Source organism: Dreissena polymorpha, chromosome 6, assembly GCF_020536995.1.
Source record: "Dreissena polymorpha isolate Duluth1 chromosome 6, UMN_Dpol_1.0, whole genome shotgun sequence".
Lineage (NCBI taxonomy): Eukaryota > Metazoa > Mollusca > Bivalvia > Myida > Dreissenidae > Dreissena > Dreissena polymorpha.
The window spans coordinates 25,281,028-25,306,748 of record NC_068360.1 but is presented as its reverse complement, the minus strand read 5'-3'; the positions used below and the strand labels follow the sequence as shown (position 1 = coordinate 25,306,748).

The 25,721-nt window shown below is 34.5% G+C and overlaps 1 protein-coding gene and 1 long non-coding RNA gene across 2 annotated transcripts; both read right to left on the bottom strand.

Annotated features, from left to right (window-relative positions):
- Window positions 1-246: 246 nt before the first annotated feature.
- LOC127835525 (uncharacterized) lies at window positions 247-8,932 on the bottom strand. Its single transcript, XM_052361962.1, has 9 exons — window positions 8,918-8,932; window positions 8,103-8,270; window positions 7,474-7,567; window positions 6,529-6,589; window positions 5,902-5,983; window positions 5,592-5,759; window positions 4,956-5,049; window positions 3,436-3,633; window positions 247-3,168 (listed from the first exon to the last, which is right to left on the bottom strand). Exons 1-9 carry the CDS (start codon window positions 8,930-8,932, stop codon window positions 2,924-2,926), a joined length of 1,125 nt encoding a protein of 374 aa, XP_052217922.1. The 3' UTR covers window positions 247-2,923.
- A 266-nt stretch (window positions 8,933-9,198) lies between these two features.
- On the bottom strand, window positions 9,199-14,347 carry LOC127833332 (uncharacterized). Its single transcript, XR_008027361.1, has 3 exons — window positions 14,219-14,347; window positions 11,892-12,053; window positions 9,199-9,265 (listed from the first exon to the last, which is right to left on the bottom strand). It is a non-coding gene; the product is annotated as an uncharacterized LOC127833332 (long non-coding RNA).
- Window positions 14,348-25,721: the final 11,374 nt, after the last annotated feature.

Here is a 25,721-nt window from a genome sequence, read left to right as displayed (position 1 = left end):
TTCCGAGAATCAAGCAAATGTTATAAAAATAACTTATCTGCTTTGCATTCACGAATAGAAATGGTGCAGACCTTATGACGTCATTGTGTCAGATTTTTCAGCTAAAGGTCAGGTATTGCTGATGTTTCATTTCATTTTTGTTTCAAGAAGTATTTAATGAAAAATTAACAATAACAAACGTAATCAATTTTATATGAATATATGTTCCTCTACATAAAATAAAGCACATTGACAACATTGATTTACACGTCTACGTATATTTTTTAATTAAAACAGTCTCATCACCAACAACTTTAAATCTGTTTTATATAAAAGAAATTAAATTACAACATGTATATGTCCAAGTTCTTATAAAATATAGAGTCTAAGCTTATGCATAAAGGTCGATAAGCATACTTTCATGTATACACATTACCGTTACTGTAAAATTAGTATTATTTGTGGTACATTAATTTTTGTTGAATCCACAAATTACATACAATAATATCGGAAAATGACCGATGCAAATTTCTTATTTTCTTCCAAAATCAGATATCACGAATAAACGTGTCCACAAAAACATCATTGTTAAAAAAACGACATTTCATTCGGCCGAATATAAATGCTTTTACAGTAATATTTATGTTAATGGTAAGTTAAAATATTTGTACGTGGATCACATACGCTCCATACAAATTGTATCATTCTTTTCTCTGCTACAGTATCTTTTGTACAAAACTAATCCCATTAAATAACGTAAATCTCAATTGAAACATACAATTAATTGTGCATTGAACGGGTTCAACTGACTTCTAACGTGCATATCATTAAGACGACATGTTTGTTTACCATACGAGCAAATACGTAAGTATTGTTATATGTTATGCAATAGAGATAGTACATCTGTCATTTTGATCAGCAATTTTCTACTGTTATTGAGCATATCATGTTTGAGGAACAAAGGGGATTCATTTTTGTTTAGTTTTATAAATAGTAATTTACTACTATATTGTTAAAAAAGCAACACATATTATAAGTTTTTCTCTACCTAAACAACAACGCAAACTATTTAGACGAACTATAATCTCAAGAACAAAAGCTATGACTCTAAAACAACATTTACAAACGCGTCGCAAAACTATAAACATTCAAACGAATAACAACAACTTTACATAAATACAAACACCAACAACACAATGAACAAAACACAAGATGCAAAATGATATACGACAAAATAATCAACAACAACAATATAACGACAACACGGGCTACAACACATAAGAAAAACAACAAAAGCAAAAATAAAAACAACAAAAACACCTATTTTTATTATTCTACTGCGTCTGTTACTTCTACCATCACCACCACCACCAAAACCACCACGACCTCCACCATCACTACCACCATCACCACCACCATCACTACCACCTTCACAACAAACTTCACCACCACCATAACCACCATCACCACTGTCACCACAATATCCACCACCCAAATCACTACCAACATCACCACAACAACTACCATCATCACAACCATCAACACCGCTATCACTATCACCATCAACCACACCATCACTACAACCATCACCACCACAATCACCACAATCATCTACACCATTACCATCACAGCCATCATCGTATTAACACAATTTAACACAACAACAACAAAAAAACAACACCAACAACACCACTATCACCACCACCTTGGGCAACAACAAATACAAACACCACAACACTAAGTACAACACATACATGAAGAATAAGGCACAACGACAACATCATCAATACCAACACTATAACAACAACTAGGGCTTGAACACAAAGATAAGCAACAACAACAGCAAGAAAAATGACAAGACCTACTACTTATTCTACTACTACTACTTATTTCATTACCTCCATCACCACCGTCACCACCACCATCATCCACACAAGCATTGCCACCAATACCATCACCACCACCATCATAACCACCGACACCATCTCCAACACCACCATCACCATCACTACCACAATCACTACTACCACCATCACCACCAATTTCTCTACCCCCATCAGTACTACTACCACCACCACCACTACAATCACTACTACCATCGCCACCACCATTATTACCTACACCACCATCACTACAACCGTCACCATCATCACCAACACCATCACCACCATCATTATCAGTTTCACCATCACCATCAACATTTCCATCAATACCTCCATCACCACCATAGTATTTACACAATGAACAACAAAAACAAAAGCAACAACACCAACACTATCACCACTACAACAGACAACAACAGCTACTTTTACTACTAATAATACCAATAGAGGAAGAAATAAAAGAAGAAGAAATAGGCGAGAAAGAACACGAAGAGCAAGGAGGAAAACAATGCAATTGTATTAATGACGGACCTTACACTATATTACAAGAACATTGACTTCATCTAAAATAGTAAACAAGTTAAATAAACAAAACTTATTTATCAAGTCTACGATCGGCTATTCTCGCACAAGGAAATCGTTTATATGTAACAAGGAATCACTTCAAGTGTGTTATATATATTCGACACGTGTTCCTGCCTCTGATTGATCGAAAGAAGAAAGCTGAATACATGTAATATGATTCAAACAAATTACTAATTATGTCAACCATAAACAAAATACTCTGAGAAAATCATTTGAGTCTGTCTTAATGACAACCATGCTTAGGCATGTGCGTTGAGTGTCGATCCATATTAGCATGTACAATCCGTACAAATACAGTGACAAAAGGAGTGTTGTTTTCTAGAAATTACCTAAGTGCTATGAAATCAGCTACTCTACTAGTGGGGCGGATAACAATGTCCCCTTTCTTTATGATAATTCTTAAGATTAAATATTTAGGTTCGAAAGTAGTATATTCTTCATAGGACATTTGCAAATAAAGATTTAACAATAAAATTTTAGTTTTGAAACAAGAGAGCTGCAAATTGGAGCACCATCGTCTCATTTCTGTCGTCGTTGTCTTTTCGGTGCTCAAATCCTCCGAACATAGCGCAGCTGTGCTTTTCCGGGTCGAACTGTGCTGTAACGCATGGCGGTGCGGTTTGACTAGTACAGATGGTCGCGCATGCGATGACACTTTGAATATTGGAGACTGTACCGATCCGAGGAATCGACATTGTTATGAACTTGACAGGCTGGAAGACTTAAACACACAAAATACCGTTGATAATACAAACATAATAAAATATATATTTGGCATGTTTTCGTAATTGTCTTGCTTTATGTACAGTATTAAACGCACTGAACCAAGTACACATGTGTAAAGTTTTGCATATCATTATCAGTTGCTATCGACTCTTAACTTTAAACAAAGGTACATGATTTAGATGAAATATGCAAACAAGTTTTTATGGTTTCTCAAACTCGTCCGGGTGACCCAGGGCTTTTTATTTACAAAGTACAAACTCACGTGGTTTCCTTGAGGGAAGGTATCCCTTTATTTGGAGATTGCAGAGTTGCAGGGCTTCTTGTTGTTGGCTTCCCTGAATCCGTATATATCTGTACGGCCCCTTGTCAGCGGGTCTCCATGTGGCTAGGCTAGATCTGTTCATAATTTCCTGTGCTTGGTATAGCTCTTGCGTCATTCCCAATTGGATTGATATAGGCGCTACAATGGATTAAAATGTATGATTTATACTTTCAATTATATATTGACTTCTATGGAAGTATTTAAGACACATTTAAAACATATTGCAGCCATATTCATGCTATAAGTCGATAATCACGTATGATATAACTAAGTGTAACGTTGTGTTAAGATTTCGGAAAAAAAGAGTTATTAGGAGAAAAACAACTTGGCAAAAAACATCGAAAACAAACACGTTTCAATTTTTAGTCTAAATCTCTCGATAAGGATTTTGTTCTGTAACATCAAAATGTCCAATACAATACTAAGATGACAGATGAAATACAGAATTATATAATTGAAACAAAACACCGATGTACAGAAGAATTTTCAGTGTTATTGACTTTGCTAGCGAGGAACACAATGTTGTGTTATTCAGCTGAAATCTTACAGAATACTCGTTTTAACTTGGTTAAGCCAAGTTGTATTCTGGCCTTCTTTTATCCAATTACGTTGATGATGCGGAAAGAATGGTTCTCAGTAAGGTAAAGTCGTAAAAACTGCTACTTAAACCTCAGCGCAAGATGCTATGCTCTCGCACAAAATTATGTTGCCGACCCTTTATTATCAGTTACACGGCCTCTAACTGGCCCCGTACGGTGTGATACAAGGTAAGCAAATTAATATTTGCGAGAGCGTAGCTTGAGCCCAATTTAAATTTACTCCCGTATCAAACCATGTCAGTAAATAGCCGTGTAAATAATTTATCTTACCGAGTACGATTATTTCTCCAGCATGAACGTAAATGTAAAGAGTAAGCTATATTGTATTTTTGTTTTTTTCTGATTAAATTTATCGCAACTTACCTGATATGAAAATATACGACTCTAATATGGAAACATACACGATCAGCATTCGGATTGGCTTAGCAAATTAAAAACGAATACTCTGCGCAAGATTAGATAACATATTTTACGGTGTCATTACTCAGCCAAATCGTGTTACTTACGATCTTAATTGTTTTAAAATATAACATTAAAGTACAAGTTCTCTTATAACAAATCAGATTTCAGATGCAATAAAAAGGAATGACAAACGCGTGAAGTAAACGCAATATTACACAAGACAGTTCCCATGATAAGTAAAAGAGTTTAATCATTTCAATCATAAAGCTGAGAAACAACCGAGTAGCAAACGGTATCGTTAAGTGAACTTAAATTGTTTTGCTCAATAGGTAAGCGACTATGTGTCTCATTAGATACATGGACGTGAATAAATTTAATGTTTAGAAATCAAAATGTTCGAGCAAAATAATAGTATAGCAATTTGATATATTTGTGGTTTCTGTTGCACATGTTGCTTACATTTGTCTGCATGCAGTCGAATAGCGTCGACTTTCACGTCATGTTGAATTAATTGAAATTCGACCATGATGTGGTTCGAAAAGCATGAAGCGGTCTGAAATAAAAACAAGAATTTTTAAGATGGCCTTTTCATCAATTTCCTCCTTCGTCCATCTCACACACACATTCAAAATAAATACATTCACCAATCCATCCATTCTTTAACTTATGCCCATTAATAAATTCATTCTTAAACCTATCCATACAGTAGTTATCAATCTATCTGTCTATTCATAAGCCATCTATCCGTACATAGTTTTTCTTCTTGTGCCCCTCTCTCATCTATCCAATAATAAGTCCATCTTCCCCATACACTTATAAATATATCCATCCATTCATTTGTTCATCTATCCCTCCGTCCATCCATTCATCCATTCATCCATCCATCAATATATCCATACAACCAGCCATTTATCCATCAACATATTAGTCCATAGCCCTCATCCATCAGTTTTAAAATACTGAAGTTAGTCCATCTTTCGATTTCATGCAGCCTTGAATACATCCATATATTTTATATTACTGTCCATCAATCTGTTCAAAGGTCCACACGTTATTCAAGAAAGTTCTTTCTTTAATCAGCCGTGTCTTACTTACCAGCTTTGGAGAAAATATTTGCGCATCATTAGAAGAGCTGACTGGTGTTGTGCTCCAAAGACTTATCCAGTTTCCGCCAACGTTACACTTAATCGCCTGCTCGCTTCCTGCACCGGACGTTTCGTAGATGTCAACTCTTGTCACATGCACTTTGTTGTCGAACATAACCTAGCATGAGGGATAGAATAATTTACTTGAGTTTATACATTTATATACATATACACATATTTCATGAACACATGTAAGTTTGGCGACGTCTTCGTGCAATTTAATAAGCGTGTGTTGAAATTTCCATAGCGTTTCCGAGTACCTCCACATAGGACAGGTTAAGAGGCGATTGCGGCTGCCAAACGAGACTGTCATTAAGACCTATGATATATGATGACTCATACCTGAAATAAAGATTTTTGATAAAAAAGGTAATTGCATAATATATAAGAAATGTGCTCATTAGTATCCAAAAGATTATACGTACATACATACTACAATACCAGCCATGTGACGAGCATGTCACAAATGTCGACAACAGACACTTTCATGTATAATAAAACTATTTTAATTACGCAAAACAGAAATGGTTTTCTCATACTTACAATTTACCACTGTAAAAGATATGTAACATATATAAATTTAAGCGAGATGTTTATTATATATGTATTTCGAACAAGTCTGATTAAAATCTAATGGTATATTGAAGGACCTTACTCTTTGATCTTAGGAGATTAAAGCATCCTGTTGGCTTGGTATTGTATGACATCAACTTATTTGTTCAGCGCTTTGGTTGACTGGTAACCAACTGGTAACCATTTCAAGTTTAAAATTGTTCATTGCCCACTTTACCCTAGTTTTATTATGTCGTTCGAATAGTGCAGATCAATGGCAAAGTACTTAGCACCGTTTACAGTCATAAATTTAATACTACAGAAAAATGTAATACCCTTCACGTTGCGATGACTCTCCATAAACATGTGAAACCCATCCTTGAAACGATTGACCATCTGAAAATTAACATAATGCACACGATAAAAATAATATATCACGAAATGTCATTTGCTGCAGTTTGAGTGTTTGGATTAATCCGCAGCGTTCTAGAAAACCTGGACTTAATCTGATAACGTAAAGTGTCGCCCCAGATAAGCCTGTGCGGTCTGCACAGGCTAATTAGGGACGACATTGCCCGCTTTTATGGTATTTTTTATTCAAATGAAGTCTCTTATTAGAAAAAGGAATATTAGTTGGAAAGTGACGTCCCAGATTAGCCTGGGCGAACTGCATTTGCTTATCCTAAACGACACTTGACACACATGCTTTAACATAATTTTTCCAGAACGAGGCTCAAACTCAAAACTGTTATAAATTCAAATTGATCAGTGATTTAATTGATCCTTGCCCTACGCCTCAAACTTTTAGGCCAAGTGCCAGAATGAATAATAGCCTCGTGGTGACATAATGTAATAATAAAGAATATTAGAAAACACATGATTGTGGCAAATATGGTCGCTAAATCCATTAACTATTGAACATTGTTTTTATATTTAAAAATGAAACAATTATCATTGAAAAACAAAAGGAGAATACATTAATTGTTCCGATCGTGAGACCGTTGTTTTAGACAAATGCATGATACACAAATTACTATGCGACCCAATTGTTCATCTTTTTGTTCAGATTAATCGATTTATCGTTGTTTCTTTTTATGATTTATCATATCCCAGTATAAGCTCCCCGACTGTGTACACATTGTGCATTTAGAAACAAATCTGAACATTGTATACTATACAATTCTTTGATAATGTTTTAATCTAAATTAGTTCAAATAGAACACAAATGCAACATGTGATGAAAGTAATTTTTGAATAGATAAGACTATTTGGCTACTCACTGCTATGTCCGCGTAATGAAATAGCGTCTACCCACAGAAAGTGATGAGACAGTGCGAATTCCACACGATAGAAATTCGAATAGCATGATGACATCTGAAATAAAACTTTAAAATTTGTCATTTTGAAATACATATACCGGTACAACAAATACAACCATCTTTCTTTGAATGCATGCATTCGCCTAAAACATAAATTAATCAACCTTTCTACATTTCATACGTCTTAAGGGAAGTTAAATAGACTTTCAGGGAATATGTAGCGTTATCAGAAGAACTGTACTTTGAAAATCAGGAGGCACTAATAAACCAAATCAGATAAAAATCGGCATTTTAAATATGTTCCTGTGCGTTTGTCCGTGCACACATTGAGCCATGTTATGCCATTATCGGCTCAGATACAACTTTAAAGTACTCCGGGGTACGGAAAATATACTTAAAAGTATCCCGGAGTATAACCGTTTTAATGAAAGCATATTGTCCGTAACCGGGTTAATTTGAAGTACTCTTACAGGTACCCGGGGTACTTTTAAGTAGTTCCTTAGCCAACATTCTACCAAATGAGCAAGGCATCACTTTCATCGATCGATGCAACTCATGCGCCCATGCGCGGCCTTGTAAAAGAAACTTACCACAACGTGTGAGACTTTTTGTATGGCATCAGTTATGTTGTCTGGTAAATTGCTCCATATAGTAACCCAGACTCCGTTATGGGGACAAGTAATGGCCTTCACACTGCCGGCCCCGGAATCGAAGTAAAAGTCGAACTGCGTCGGCCATACCTGATAGTTGAACTCGACCTAGCAAGAGAATTGTTCTGCGTTGATTAACAGTAACACAAATGTGGTGCATAAATACAAAATATATTTGAAACTACTGCACGCATGGCAAAATTAATGTTTGAAGAAGTAGCAAAATATTTAGGTATTAATGGAGCAGGTTCACATTATTTGTTTAATGTCATGTACTATTTTAACTAACAAACATATAATAACATATAATTGGAACACCATAAATATTTATAATAGCACGACAAAAACTTGAATAAACACTATTGCTTTACCAGGATTTTCACTTTGAACGAAGTGTGTAATGGTCTACCATCACACCATGCGATTGAGGAGTTTTAATTGTTCAGCGTATTAGCGCTATTTAGAACGTTACAACTATCGATAAAAGCGTTACAAACAGTTAATATTTAACCAATTTCAATCGTTTGCTATCCTTAAACTGACTGATACATTTAAAATTGTTTTCATTCTGGAGTTTTCGCTTGTTTGAATGTAATGTATGACTTCGTGTTTAACCTTTGGCGAATATCCATGATTTATGATTCTTCTTATGATTATGATTGTATGATTATATGATTCCATCTGTTACATTCTTTTGACAATGGTCATTATGTGTACAAGTCCGTTAAACAGCATATATTTTAGGTACTTCTTACCTCAACAAAATGCATCTTTTCGGCCATCCACACGCTATTGTCGTTAGGACCTTTTATACGAGTTGAAGACCATCTGCATTGAATACAATTGTTGAAAAAAGCTGTCACTTGTTAAGATAGTGATTAGAATACGAGGGTAACACAGAACAATGATAGTCTGTGAAATTACGTTTGGTCTTTGAAAAAGTACAAAATGAGGTATACTAGTTTAACTTATCAACAGTTCAAGTATATTTTAGTTAAGATGTAAGTCTAACACAAAAGGCAGTTAATTGTAATACCCTGCAGTTTCCGAGGTCGCTTTTACAACAGACGAAACCCATTGTGATTCACTTCTTGTTTCTGAAACTGAACAAACGTTTAAACTAACTAATAATTGTTATTATGGAAAAACGGCGACGTTTTGTTTCATTTTTTTAACAAAAATAATCCTTAGACTCAACTTATTATCATCCCATTCCTGTTTGTTTAACCGGAGGGAATTGAGGCTTTACCCTCCGGTCGTCGTATCTGTCCTTAAAGTTCTCTATCCGTCAGTCCGACCATCAGAGTTCTTTTGATATCTTAAAATTACTGACGAAACTTGAATGAAACTAAATTCAGGTATGGATGGCAATATCAGGAAAATGCACAAATCCTTATGTCACATGGATCAAAAGGACTGATTGAGGGTTCACACATTGAACAAAACTTAAAAGTGTAATACCTTAAACGCAAACAAAATATATTATCATGATACTTGTTTATCCCACTCAGCTTTAGGGCTGCAACGAATCCAAAAAATGTGTTCGATCCGAATCCGAATCCAAATATGGTTTCTTACAGTTTTTCGGATCCGGATTCCTCAGATAAGAGAAAATGAGAATTGTAAGTCTAAATAAAGAAATAAATGTTTTAGAAGTATAATTTGACTACAAAGCATTAAACATTTATTAACAAAAAACATAACAAAGTTCTCGTTTAAAATTGTTGCAATGTCAAAGCAAAACCTTAAGGTTTATTTACTTAATAGTTTGCTCGTTAACATACACTTTTCACTGTTCATACTGTTTGATGTTTGTTTTCACAAAAATAAACATATCACCATTGTCCGGGTCAAGGCAAGCCCTATGAGCACTGACGAGGTGAAGATTCTCTCACTGGGCACTGAGGTTCCTTTCATCACAAGATAGCATTTAAAGGGGCCTTTTCACAGATTTTGGCATTTTTTTAACTTATTCATTAAATGCTTTATATCGATAAATGTAAACATTGGATCGTAAAAGCTCCAGTAAAAAATCAAGAATAAAATTTAAAAAAAAGGAAAAGAACATTGCCCGGAACAGGTTTCGAACCAGTGACCCCTGGAGTCCTGCCAGAGTCCTGAAGTAAAAACGCTCTAGCCTACTGAGCTATTCCGCCGAGTACACGTACTTGACGTATTTTATACCTTATATAAGCAATCTTCGTAGTTTCACAATATTTAACGACAAAAACAGAACTCTCCAAATTATTCAATCGTTTCGCGTTGCAACGCTTTATAATTTTTAGGTTTTAAAATCGTCAAAAGATGCATATAATGGCTATATTAGACCATGGTTAATGTTCAGTATTACTGTTTCCTCACAATTATCATAACTAAAACGAAAATTTGCGAATCTGAAACAACTTTTTTCAATTTTGTCAATTTACCAAAGCGTGAAAAGATCCCTTTAAACTTAGTATATGACGAAAGATGCGTTCAAGACATTACATGATGCAGGAACACAATTTGACAGGTCGCGAAATTACGCACAATTTACCTGAATAACCATCTAGCCGCTCTGGATCCAGTACCGTTGTTTTTAATACAACTCAGAAAGACAATAAGGATTGAAAACTAACTTATTGCCATTAGGAATTGCATTTGTAATGTGTCAATCCTCCATGATTTCGAATTAGTTTTGCTTTCGGTGCTCATAACGGAATGTCCAATGACACTCTTATACAATAAAAGCCGAAGGATCTCGAATGATCTGCTATTTGACTGTCACTCATCAATAAATTTCGACTATTACACGTATGATTTATCTTTTAAACAGAACCAGTCTGTATAAAAAACAATACTTGTGAAAACAGCGCTAGATTACATACACTTATTAAAATACATATCCGGAACCGAAATTTTCAAGGGTGGATCAATACCCGCGAATCTGAAGTTGGATCCGATATCATCGGATATTTCGGGTACCCGTTGCAGCCCTACTCAGCTTTAAGTTTCCCATATTTATGTATGTCTATTTATTCCTATGTTCATCCATCCGTTTGTCTGTCCGTTGGCCAAAAAACTGACATAATTAGAGAAGTACAAATCATACATCTGGATATTGCAATCTCTGAGCGAATACTGATGATAATTTAACAAAACACGATGTACGTATAAAGGACAATATGTCCTTTTTCAAGAGTTATAACTTCAGGTCACTGTTACAAGAAACATATTTTTAAATATGTTATTAGCTCAACAACTGCATACAATATTATAATGAAACTTAATATGATGCAAGATTCTTCATTTCTGCAGATTTGAAAAGCCATTTAACTGTTTGACATTAATACAATTACAAGAAGTAATCGCATTTCTCCAAAAGTACACGAGGAATTATTATAGAACTTAGTATACGCATAAATAGAAAGGTGACAGTTATGTGCATGATATTGCTCATCATAGGCCACTCGTCTTGTGAATGTAAAGAAACGAATCTACTATATGAAAAATGGATAATTAGTTTTATTATGAAAAATTTAAAGTGTATATTTAAAGGGAAATTTGAATGTAATGCACATTTGTTATTTAGTTTGACGTTTGGCCTGACCGGTAGCGGACTGCTACAATGTGACAATACTGCCAAAGCCTTGTGTTATACTCTTGTATTCATAAATAAATGCAACGCACTAGCGTATATATCATTTGGAAAAATATAGAGCTCTGTATTATGCGGAATAGCTGTATAACCTTCTCCTATTATGTAGTAATCTCCGAGATTTAATGTCCAATCAGCCGAAGCTGACGCTGATAGTGAGCATGTTGACGGATCGCCATCCACGGCAAGCGCCGGATTACCTCCACCAGCTGTGTCCGTTTGAGAAGCGTTCTTTCCAAGTGCAACATTCGAAACTGCAAATACAATGAATCGTGCTCTGAAACAATCAAACGCTCTGTGAATGCAAGTAAATTTTATAATACACCGCGAAGATTTGTGATACATTAAGACTTAGCTGGTGACATTGAGCAAGCGAAATCAGACAAAAGTGTCCAATATGTCGTAAAACATGATATATAGAGACTACTTGGTTGGTGACTATTTTATATCATTATATATAACAGACGACCATGATATGCCGTAGGAAATGGCGAGTCTTGCCGAGCCTTTTCGCACGTATGTACGACTTCGAGATATGTTTACAAAAGTGTGAAAAGAAAACGCTCAACAAAAACACAAACTCTGCAATCAAACAGACTCTTAATTATCATTACCAGTGAAAACTCTTAACTAGTGAGTTTTTGATCCACTTTTTACATCGTGGAATGATAAAAATACTGACGATTGCTCTTCAAAAATTTGAGTGAAATATGATGACAGTTTTCATTGAATTTTAAGAAACGAACGCAACATTAAATAAAATTATCTTATTATTTTATAATAAAATTATTGTGTTTAATAGCAATAACAAAAAATGTTTCATGGCGTATTCTCAAGCTTTGACGTAGATGTATTGTGAAAGTTGAGGGAATATAATGGCATCTTCGTAAACAGAATTATGTAGTACAGTAATATGTGGTTCTATTGTTCAAACGCATTGAAAATGCAAGCTCAAAAATGAATGACAATTTAATTATCCAGTAAATTATTAAAGTGTGAGCATTTGAAGGTAGTACTTTAAAATAATGCATTGAAACATAAACGTTATTATTTATAATCAATTTGGATGGCGAATGTTTAAATCGTAATCATGCGGTCGACTTCGCGTATTGAATATGGTGCCCGCGTGGAGACCCACTGTGAGGGAGTTCTTAAGATCTAACCAAAACACACCAAGTATTGGTGTAAAACCAAAAACAAAACACGAACTCGAGAATGCTTAAAAAAGCCTTTGGTTTTCAATGCAATCGACCTTAAATAAATAGGTTTAAACTAAACTAAATTGAATAAACTAAAGTACGTGTTTCTTTTTTAACAAGGGCGTATCCTAATTCTTTCAGGTACTATTATGCGTATGTTAGTTGTCAAAACTGTTAACATTATCCCTATGTTACTAATCCATTTTAAACTTGTATCCATGATCGATTTTGTGTTTACATACATTTTTCTAAATATTGGGTCAGAATCCCCAATGTTATTGTACACTCGTGGCATAATTTAAAACGTGATAAACAACAAGGCCTTTTTATTTTGCTATATACATACATTATAAATCAAATTATACTAAATGGTAAGCTCAAAAGTTATATCATATTTCAAAAAAGTGCATCTTGTCTGTTTATTTTTTTCTTTTGTTTTTAACCCCACACGCACAAAACTATCAAGATTTTGGCCAGGGCTTTTTCAAACTTTAAGAGAAAAGTGGCGAGGTTCTTCAGATGGGGATTTTGAAGACGGAAAGAGATTTATAGTTTAGTTTATACGATTATTTACATGCTTATATTTTTCTTAAAAAAATATTTATCAAATACTTTGCATACAGATGCTAATTATATAACGCTCCAAATTTGTTAAATGAAAATAGATGGTAACAAAATCAAAGAAGCTTTTAATTTGTCACTTTTGTTTTCAAAATGGTGTCAATTGTGGATCCCTTTAAGTCCAAAAAATCATTGGTGGAGGCTTAAACATTATCGTAGCACGTTTTATTTCCGGACGTCTCAAACATTTAAGTGTTATTATCAGTTCTTTAAATTAGGCAATTTATAGCATGTAACTATATTAGTTACATATGTATATTATTTATGAAATGGTCCATTTATAAAAAATGAGCAATGGCTTTTACTGGAAAATACTTTTGTTTGGGGAATAAAATGAATAGTAATTAACTGCTCTCATACGTTTAGAAGATTTGCCGTTTGCCAGTTAATACATAGACAAATGCATGCATGAAGAATACACTGTATTAAAACAAATCATATTTGTTGCAATTTGCCATTAATACAGGGCATATAAGATTATTTAACTTTAAAAATACATATTAATAATGTCTAAGTATATTTTGTTAAATTATGTTAATTTATAAAATCGTCATTGCCTTTTAATTCGTGCCAGCAAACAATGCATAACATTTACTTACTTGTATTTGCAGAAACAAACTCTACATCCCCATGTGTTACAAACAAAATGCTTATTAGCATAAAGCATGTTCCTACACGCTGCACGTCCATTATGATCGTTTGGTCACTAGTCCGTTATCTACTCCTCTTGTCCCGCTGATGTTCCCGAACGAACTACATTAAGAGAATGGCGATCTTTATACACATTTTCTGCTAAAAGGCAAATACCCTTTATTCATGTTAATAATGATTGATTATTATAGGTGTTTTGTTTGGAAACTCCGGTACGTTTCATGTCAATGCATAACATTAATTATTTAAAGAGAAAACACAAAGAGCCTTTAACACCTCTATTTTATATGATACCTCGTTTTATATTATTGTAAAGGCTGGAACTATATTGATGATAACAATACCTTCGACACATGTTCACCCGAGACCGTCGGGAATATTTAATGTGACATGTGCATGTCCCCCGTGACCGACGGGACGTGATATAAGAGAATAATGCAAAACAGGTCTGCTAGCAACGAGAGAGGACCATCCGCAAAATGGGTCAATAAACACATGCCAGCCTTGGCAAAGGCCTGATAAAACACACCTTTTCATTATGATTTTTGGAGTCTATCACTCACACCGATCAAACTGCAAAACATGATATCGAATCCTAAACAACTAATGCAGTTGGGGTGTCCACATTACATAGAAACATACACGTTGATGTCTGGTTGTTGGTTTAATAGCAACGACATTGGCGTATAACTCTAATGTAGTGTTCGTCGAGTTTTATTGAAGCGTTATTGTCAACGTTTCACTAACTTTATTGTTGGGTAAGTTTGATAGGATAAGGTATTTTGCCAAGCAGATTATTTCAGAAAGCGCAATGCTTTTGATTAGCTGCAATAATCGTCATGAGTAATACATGATCGCATTAAGACTTAATTAGCTTTTCTTCTTTCAAATTTCTTCACGATCTATGAAATTATATTTTGCAGACAAATAACAACATTTACGGAAACGAAAATAGTATTTTTATACGTGATTTCTGTATCAGTAAGGAATTTGTTACTTATTATTTCGCTATGAGCTAACATTATTATGGAACTGCGGTTGTTAATGAGTCGCAAAAACAACTGGCATTTGACAGATCCCAACATTTAACATTTAGCACAAAGCAAAAGTAAATCAGCAACATGAATGGTACATTCGCATGTCATATACTCTTACGACTGTGCTTATTATTGGTACAGTAATAGACGGATGACATGTTTACGTGAAAGAACTTAAGAGAACTTTGCACAGTTGTATTGTCCCTTCTTTATATATAAAATTCAAACGTTTCCGTTTGTCCCACGTATTATTGTAAATTGTTGTTATAAATATATACGACCCATACACTTTGTTATACTTTGTTTTGTGTACTGCCTGCATAAGGAACGCATATAGTCAATATAGACTATACATTTTTTTCCAAAGGCGGACATTGCTTCCAACATGATGATTATCATAATTATGATACGTATGATTATCATTGGTAAATGTCAACGTGGTCTATGGTTCACAATGCCAGGTTGTTTTTCCAAACAATCGTGACGAACTACTTAAATGAGATCTTCAAGCTACGTGAAATACAGCGTCTGGACATTACCATACAATGCAAATGACGTTGATTGCTTCTAAAGCCTAAGGCTTATTAAGACACTCAAGACACTCAAGTCTGTTCCTGGGTAGAACAGTACCTATGTTCGGATAGACAAAAACTCTCACAGAGTGGGGATCGAACCAATAACCTACTGATTACTAGAAGGTCACCATATTGTCCACTACAAAGCCATGACTTTCGATAGTTACATGTATTTATATTTTAATATTTCAGAGACAGGCAGCCAAGGCATGCATGATGTTAAAGGCCCATGAACATCCCTCCAACGACAACGACAAGCGGCAGCAAAACAAACGCAACGAGGCACTGTCATTGCTTGGCCATATTTCTTAATATTGTTACAGCAGCGACAGCGGTCTAAAACATACATACATTAGTTTGAATGGATTCACGGAATGGTGTTATTGTTTGAGTGTGTTGTACTATATATTTCTTTGAAACCATGCATAATACATTGACTCGATAGAATGGCCGACAGCCTACTCCGACTAACACGTATGGTAATGTTCTAATTACATCATTCGGCGATCGTATTGCATTGTGCTACATTGGCCTATCCGTCTGTCGAGGATTTATATTACTTTGAACATAAATCGGATATGATCGCCGTGTATCGTAAATGATTTATTTACAGCGCGTAACGCATGGTAAATGCTTGTGTTACCTATAAAATATTAAAATTTTGTGGAAAGTTTTACAATGCCCAAACAATTTCCCAATACGACACTACATTTACCCCAGTTCTATTCAATTTACTAGCGTAATTATGCGTATGATATATTTTTCGGAAGGTCATGGTGACAAAGAATTTATTTGATAGAAAACTGTAGAAAACAACACATATAATGGCCTTGTTGGGAAAGAAAGAAGACAACTGCCTACTCAAATAGATACATTTGTTTGTGGTTTTCATGAGCTCAACGGCTATCATACAGATTCAGAGAGCAAATGTATTGTTATGCCAAATATAACTTATTCACATACACGTGCCTGTTTATAGAGATATAAACGAGTCATATTAGAAGTCTTTCCTCACAAATGAACAGCATTGGAATACAGTCACTTGTTGCTGATTATATATGAACACAAACAAGTAATATTTACGTTGTTAGTTACTATGATAATAACTGTAATTTCATCCATCGCGCGAGCGACTGCTACATCGTATCGATGTGGGCGTGTATACGGTTGTAACGGGAAATGTCTTAAAACGTTATGTCTTAAAACAAAATGTTGTTTGTTTTTCGAAAATATACAACAGGACACAGATGTTTGGAAATAGACATTTGCGGACACTTGACCACAGTTCCATGTGCCGAATTTTAATTTACATTTTAAGTGCAACGGTCAAATTGAAGCATACATTAGCATACAACGATTGGTATTTCCTGTGTTCCATCTTTTTTATATACAACGGTTGGTTTTTCCTGTTTGCAATGTTGTTAATATACAACGATTTGTATTTCCTGTTTTGAATGTTTTGATATGAAGTTCAAAACCAAGAGCTGTATGTTTAATTAACAGCTATATATATGCTATATATGCTTCTATAACGTTTGTAATAGCCATTTAACTGATATAAAATTAAATTTTATAAAGAACGAGTTTTATTATGTACACAAAAAAAGCAGAAAATATTTAGATTAAAACGGAAATTAACAACTTCCTCAAAAATATTGGTTGTCATTTTACTTGGTTAATAGCTATTACATGTGTATTAACCTAATGTTTATAATTGCAATTATTATTTAAACATTTGGTTCAGAGTGTTCGTTCAAGTGGTGCGTATCTTTGTTTCTAATCGTTTAAATTTATTTAACGCACCTTTGTAACGACTATATTCATTTATGCATGCGTACGCTATGTTTCCCGAGCTATTAATATTATCCCGTTATGTTTGTGTTGGTTTTATTGCCATGGACGTCATGCATATTTTATTTCGTTTCATAAACCTTCTAGTGTTTACCTTTTCATTTTCCAATTTAGCACCGTTAACAAGTCAATCCTATATAGGCAACAAAGGTTTGTGTTTGCTGAGCACATTGTTACAGATTGTATTGAACAAATACATGTAATTATATACTGTCTGTAAATGTCATACAATTAGATAATAACACCACGGTATTGTTGATTTGTATTCATTACCCGGAACAATGACGTTGCATTACATATATTATACAACAAGATGCTTGACGTCTGTTATCCAAATCATTTTCGCTTTTTTCTTGCCCCCGACCCCCCACCGGGTTCATCGAAGAGGACTATATGTTACCCGCGGTTCGTTAGTCTGTGCGTCGGAAAAAATATATGGATCTTGCGGTTATTCAAAAGTACTTATGTAAGGTTAATAAAACTCTGTACATGGATAAAGTGTAATATGGTGAATATGCACGTAGTTTCAACTATTTTGTCAGATAAAATAAAGGTTGCTATGGCCACATAAAATAATAAATAACTCTTTATACAGGCAATAGGTTTAAACGAAACTACATACATATTTCAAGAGTTTTTATTCAGTTCAAAATTGTGGCTGCTATTATTACAGAAATAATTGAAAACTAAATATTTATCCTCTGATGACTAAACGTAGTGCTAATCGATGAAGACTGTATAAATCCCCTTATTATTCCGACAACATTGACCCAGTAGGGGACTGCTATTTTGTCTGTGGCAATGATCTTGATTTTGCCCTTTGTTTAAAATTGTTGTTTCATTTTCCTTTATGGTGTAAATCAAATAGTAATAAAAAATACATGTTATGTTTATAGCGCACAATACCAGGACCTTTTGGTTACTTTTGTATTTTTCCCTTTACAATGCAAACGCGCATGATAACTGTTCGCTCACGATGACAATGCACCCGTGGTGGTCGATACACTGTCTGAGGAGCTTCTTGTTCCATGAACATTGGGAGCAGTTAAATGAAAATCACGAATTACCACTTTGTTCGGGATAGTGTCATTTTATATCGTTAATACATGTATGATATATTAGACATGTTTAGTTATTTGTTTTCTTAATAATTTGAATAGTATTTCAATCTGTAACAAATAAAAGTCAATGTATGCTCGGCTTCAGATTCATTATACAGCTCAAATAAAGCACACTTGTTTAACAAATCATGTAGACGTATCTGGCTACAAAGGTATACGAATAATTTAAAGTGAATTCTATTATAGCGTTACGCGCATTTCTAATAAAATCATGAATAAAACATTGGCATAACAGGAAACCGCACAGCGCTTTCTGAGAAATCTAGTGTTTGTTATCTGATAAATATTGTGTTTATGTACCAAATGATTGGAGTTAAAACTTCAGTTCGATAGACAACATTTTTGCTTGTTTGTTTCTCATAATGCGTCTGATTGAACCCGTTGACTGACACTGTCACAGTATTCGGCACAGTCAGCAATCACACTACATTTCAAACAAAATGTGCGCTTATGTAGATCATTTTGGGATAGTCACTTAAATATCGTTGATATATCATACTGAGAAATAGATCATGCCCTATTAATATAGAAACCTACGTAAATTCATTACCAAAATAACACGCGGTTTACGTTTAAGGTCCTAATGGTATTCGCTTTTTAATTAAGAGTTGTAATTTCTTACAATAATATATATATCAGTGGGGTGAAATAATTAAACAAACTATAAAATCATTATTATTCGTGGTATATTCATTTCTGGTGATCTCGTCGGTTGACCGAAATTGTTAAAAAAACAACACTAAAATCAGACTTTACTTGTCCAACACAAAATTGTTGTGTTGGAAACAAACACGAAAATTCATGACAAAGAATAAACATGATTTTACAGTACGAACACTTTGCATGGTGTGAACTGAGAGGTATTTCATATAAGTATTCTGTACAACGAAACGTATCTTAATACTGTTTGCATCTACTATCTTTTGTTGTTCATTGATACCCCGAACACGTATTTGATTACGTCGTTGCATCTCGAGCGTGATTACTTTTAGACGCATTTATAATCGATGGAGTTTTGACAACGGCATATGTTTGGGCCTTGCGGTTAGCCTCTCGTTTGCAACTAATCAAATATGCCATGTGCTTTTCCATTGTGTTTACCTCAAACGTTCTGTAAAAATATGTGAGCAATGTCTACTGTTTATGCTTTCGAGTGTGAACGATCGCTTTCAACTGATAAATGCATTGAAATGGCCGTTCCAAGGCTGTTACCAGAGCTTAAGAACAAAATTAATTTTTAATGTGATATTGTTTGTTTTTCCTTCTATTGGCATGTGGCTTAAATAAAAGGCAGGCAAACACGAATTTCTTTCCTGATAATATTTTTCGAGTTTCTTTTTTGCTTTATTATTGTATGACCGTATGCAAACACGAACTTAAAAATAGCATACTATACAATACTGACGATTGTTCAGTCAGAAAAGCTTAATATTCAAATGCCAAATTTAATGCCTCTATATATTCAAACGCTGAAAGTATGTTATTGGTCGTAAGTTCCTTCAAGATAAAACTCCTCCCGAGCTATCATTAAGGAACATGACCGACTCCAAAACGCCACCTCGACCTCCTGATATCCTAATTCCAAGGCTGTGTAGCTCTATGATGCTCATGGTGACATTTCCAAACTGAAAGCCTTTTAGTTGCATGTTTATTAATAAAGTTATTGTTTATTTAATGAATCATTGCATAATTGTTGTTTAGATGTGTTAATGTTCCGTTAATTAGCCGTGTTCCGTGAATCAAACTAATGTTATGATAATAACTTATCTGCTTTGCATTCATGAATGGAAATGGCGCGGACCTGGTAACTTCATTGCGTAAGTTTTTACAGATAGAGGTCAGGCATTGCTAATGTTTCATTTCATTTTTGTTCCAAGAAGTATTTAATGACAAAACAACAGCAACAAATATTATCAATATTATACGTATCTATTTTCCGCTTAACACATAAAACACATTAATAACATTGACTTACACGTCTACAAATATTGTTTTATTGAAATATTTTTAATTCCAACACCTTTACACCTATTTAAAAAAGAAAACAAAAAAGAAATAATAACATGTATATTTCCAAATCCGTATAAAATATAACATCTAGGCTGATGCAAAAAGTCGAAAAGCATACTTTCCTACATGCACATTACCGTTACTGTAAAATCAGTATTATTCGTGGGACTTTAATACATTTTTTTTATTTCTTGGATTGACCGATCCACGAATTAAACACAAACATATCGGAAAGTGATCAACACAAATTTCTTAATGTGTTTACAAAATCAGATATCACGAATAAGCATGTCCACAAAAAGGGCATTAATTAAAAAAACGCTACATTTCATGCCGACGAATATATAAAGAATAATAGGTTGGTGACTTGGATGGAGAATGGTAATCTGGCAAGACGGAGGAATTCGGCGAACCCGATAAGATCCTCCGACGAGCCAGATAACCATTCTTCATCCACGTTACCAACCTAATATTATATTTATCATGTAACTTTTTTTTTATTTTATGCTTTTTTCACCGTTTACTTTCACTGTAAAAGAGTTTAACTGGAGAGTTTCGCTGAAATAATGATGTCGTTTCTTCAAAAATGACGTCATTTCACAGTAAAACAGAGCGGATGACGGATATTCGAGGTCACGTGGTCAACTAGCCTAATATATTTTGGGTTATTAGGTTACCTGGTAATCAGGCTGATTTAATGGCATGTGACAAGATAAAAATGATTTTACAGTAATATTTCTTTTGTTAATGGCCAGTTTAAAAAAGTGTATACGTGGATCACGCGCACTCCATACATATTTTTTAAAACAATCTCTACAAAACAAAGCCCTTTGAATAAAGTAAATCTTAATTTTGCATTGAACGGTTTCGACTTACTGCATACGACAGTCTGAGTAAGACGACAGGTTTAGGTTTGCGATATGAGCAAACGAGAACGATGATGTCACTTAATGCAAGTAAAAAAAAGTATGGTTATATGTTATGCAATAGAGATATAACAAACTGTCATTAATCAACATATCATATAAGTTTTACTCCACATTAACAGCACAAACTATTTAGCCGAACTATAACCTTACGAACAAAAGCTATGACTCTGACAGCATTTAATAACGCCGCGCATAACTATGAACAATTACGCGAATAACAACATTTACAAAAAAATGCATACACCAACAGTACAAAGATCAACACATATCAAGCAAAATGAACTACGATAACATAATCTGCAACAAGACTATAACAACACTATGGGCTACAATACACAAGAAAAACAACATAAGCAACAAGAAAAACAACAACACCTTCTTTTTATTACTATTCTGCTTCTTAAACTACTACCACGTCAACCAACACCACCACCAAAACCACCACTAACTCCACCATCACCTCCACCATCACCTCCACTATCACCACACCGTCACCACCTCCATCACTAACACCGTCACAACCGCCATCACCACCACCATAACAACAACCATCACCTCACCAACATCATATCCACTATAATTACCACCGTCACCACCTCCATCACTACCACAACCAAAATCACCAATATCCTCACCGCCAAATTCTCTTCACTACAAACATTACCATAATCACAATCATCACCACCACTATCGATAGCACCATAACCCCCCATCACTACCACCGTCACCATCCTAACCCCATCACTACCACCGTCACCATCATCAACCCCACCATCACTACCACTGTCATCACAATCACCACCACTATCACTACCATCATCCCTACCAGCATCACCACCACTACCACCATCATCACCACCATCACAACCAACATCACTTCCAACGTCACCATTACCGCCACAATCATCAACACCATCACCATCATATTCATCATCGGAATAACACAATTTACAACACCAAAAAGTAACAACGACAACATCCTCAAGAACTATAATATAACACAAATACAAAAAAAACAGCAACAAGAACAATTACAACACCTACCTCTAAAACTACTCTCAATTATTTCATTACCACCACCACCGCCGCCACCAACACAACCATCACCACCACAATCACAACTAACACCATTTAACAATATCTTAAGAACCGACTACATCACCAGCATCACCATCACTTCCACGATCACTACTACCAACAACAACAAAATCACTACCACCACCACCATCACCACAAACATTACTACCACCTCCAACATCACTACAACCATCATTATCAGTTCCACCATCACCATCAACATTTCGATCACTACCTCCACCACCACTTCCACCACCAAAGTATTAACACAATGAACAAAACAGAAAACAACAACATGAACTATCACCACCACCACCTGCAACAACAGCTACTAATACTACAAATAATACAAATAGAGGAAGAAAAGGAAATAGTCGAGGAAAAACAAGAAAAACACGTAGAACAATGAAAAAATAATGCAAATGTATAAATGTAGGATCTTGCATGAGTTGTCGTTGTGTATTGAATTTATTTAACAAGTCATCTAAATAAAAATAAAAACGAGGCTTGCCGAGGCTTACAAAAACATTGAATTCATCTCAAATAGTAAAATAGTTAAATACACATAGAACTGATTTATTTAGTCTATATTCTGCTATTTTCGCACAAGGAAATCGGGAGGTCACTGCGAGGGCGTTCTTAAGATCTACCCAAAATAGGCCAAGTACTGGTGTAAAAATACGGATTCAAAATTGTTCAAATAAGCCTTTGGTTTTCGATGCAATCGAGCTTAAATAAATAGGTTTAGACTAAATTGTATAAACTAAATTACGTGTTTCGTTGTTAACAAGGACGTATCCTATTTCTTTCATGTACTATTTGGCGTATATTAGTTGACAAAACTGTTGAAATCATCTCTATTTTATAAACCCATTTCAAACTTATAGCCAAGATCGACTATATGTTTACTTTGTAACGACATTCCTCGTTATAGTTCACATAGACGTGACCTACGAATGATTAAATATAGCAGATTAGCATGATAATCTCACATGTGGGCGGGGCAAAACTTATGTGACCGGTTAGAGGCAAAAGTTTTGGAAAGGGGTGGAGTTAACAAGTGTCATCGGTCAATGGTATAATAATTTTTTATTTTTTTTTTAAGTATTGGGTCAGTATCCATAAGGTTATTGGGCACTCGTGGCATAATTCAAAAGGTAATAACTAAATGTCCTGCTTATTTGCTATTTACCTATAACTATATATTCCGATACTCTTATTTATACATTGTTTATCAAATTATAATTAATGGTAAGCTCACAAATTATATCACATTTCAAAAACTTTGTCACGTTTCCTGTCAATGCATTGCATTATTATTTAAAAAGACAGACATAACCTTTTAAACTTTGATTGTATTTAATACTATGTGTGTCGTGCAACTATATTAATTATAAAAGATCTGCGACACATGTTGCCCCGATACCTTCGGGAAGTTTTAATGTGAAATATGTTGTCTCCCGTGACCGACGGGACGTGTAATAAGAGAATAATGCACAAAAAGGTCCGCTGCCAACGGGAGAGGACCATCCGCAAAATGGGGCGTTAAACACATTCCAGCCTTGGCAAAGCACACCTCTTAATTATGATTTTTGGAATCTTTCACTTCCATCGATCCAAATTAAAGCATGATATTAAATTCTATACAAATAACGCAAGTTGGTAATCCAAATTTCAAAGCAGCATACATAGTTGTGTCAGGATGTTTGCTTAATAGCAACGACATTGACTTTAAACTTTATTGTAGTGTGTGTCGAGTTTTATTGAAGCGTTGTTCTCTTTCACTTACTTTATTGATGGGTAAGATTGAAAGTATAAGCTAGTTTGCCAAGCAGATTATTTCAGATAGCGAAATGCGGGGTGATATTTATCTTTTATTGATTAGCTGCAATAATCGTCATGAGTAATGTATGATCGTATTAAGACTTAAAGATCTTCATCTTTCAAACGTATTCACTGTCTAGAAAATGATATTTCGCGGAAAAATAAACAGCAATCAGAGAAACGAAGCTAATATCAGTAAGAAATTGGTTACAGACGAATATTATTTCGCTATGAGCATTGAGTTAACATGTGAAAATAAGCAAACGATTGTGGAACTTCGGTTGTTAATGGGTCATAGAAAACAACTGCCATTTGACAGATACCACCATTCATGTACTCGTACGACTGTGCTTATTTCGGCGGGTACAGTTATACGTGAATGACATGTTTATGAAGCAGAATTTAAGAGAACTGTGCACACTTGTATTGTCAACACTTTATATATACAAATATGTATTTCCGTGCGTCCCACGTGTTTATGTCAAATGTTGTTATAATTAGATACGCCACATATTGCATTATGCTTTGTTATGTTTACTGACTGCATATTGAACGCGTGTTTATGTTTAATTACTGACAAGACATTTCCATCACTTTACTAGATACCTAAATTACATAAAACGCAATATAAAAGTCGTTTTATCGCTAATTCAGTGTCTTGTACCACCAAGCAATTATCAGTGTACCTAACATCCGCATTGAGTGCTTTACGTTATTATATAGCTTAATATTGAAAAAAAGGTTTTTGAAAATAGTAATATAAACCTATTTTGGTCAATAAAAAACTCCGTAGATGTTATTGGTAAAATTGAAAAGAAAAAAGAAAAGGTATAACAAGTAAGCACATATGATTTTTCTATAGACACTATCTACAACGCTTCTTCACACTTTATAAAATCCGAACTTGTTTCTTTGACTGAAAAAACATTGCAAGACAGAAGTGTATTATCTTGCTTTAAACAATAAAACAGCCTTTTTACTAATCAGATATTAGATAAATACAAAATTTGGACTTGTCTTGACTTTT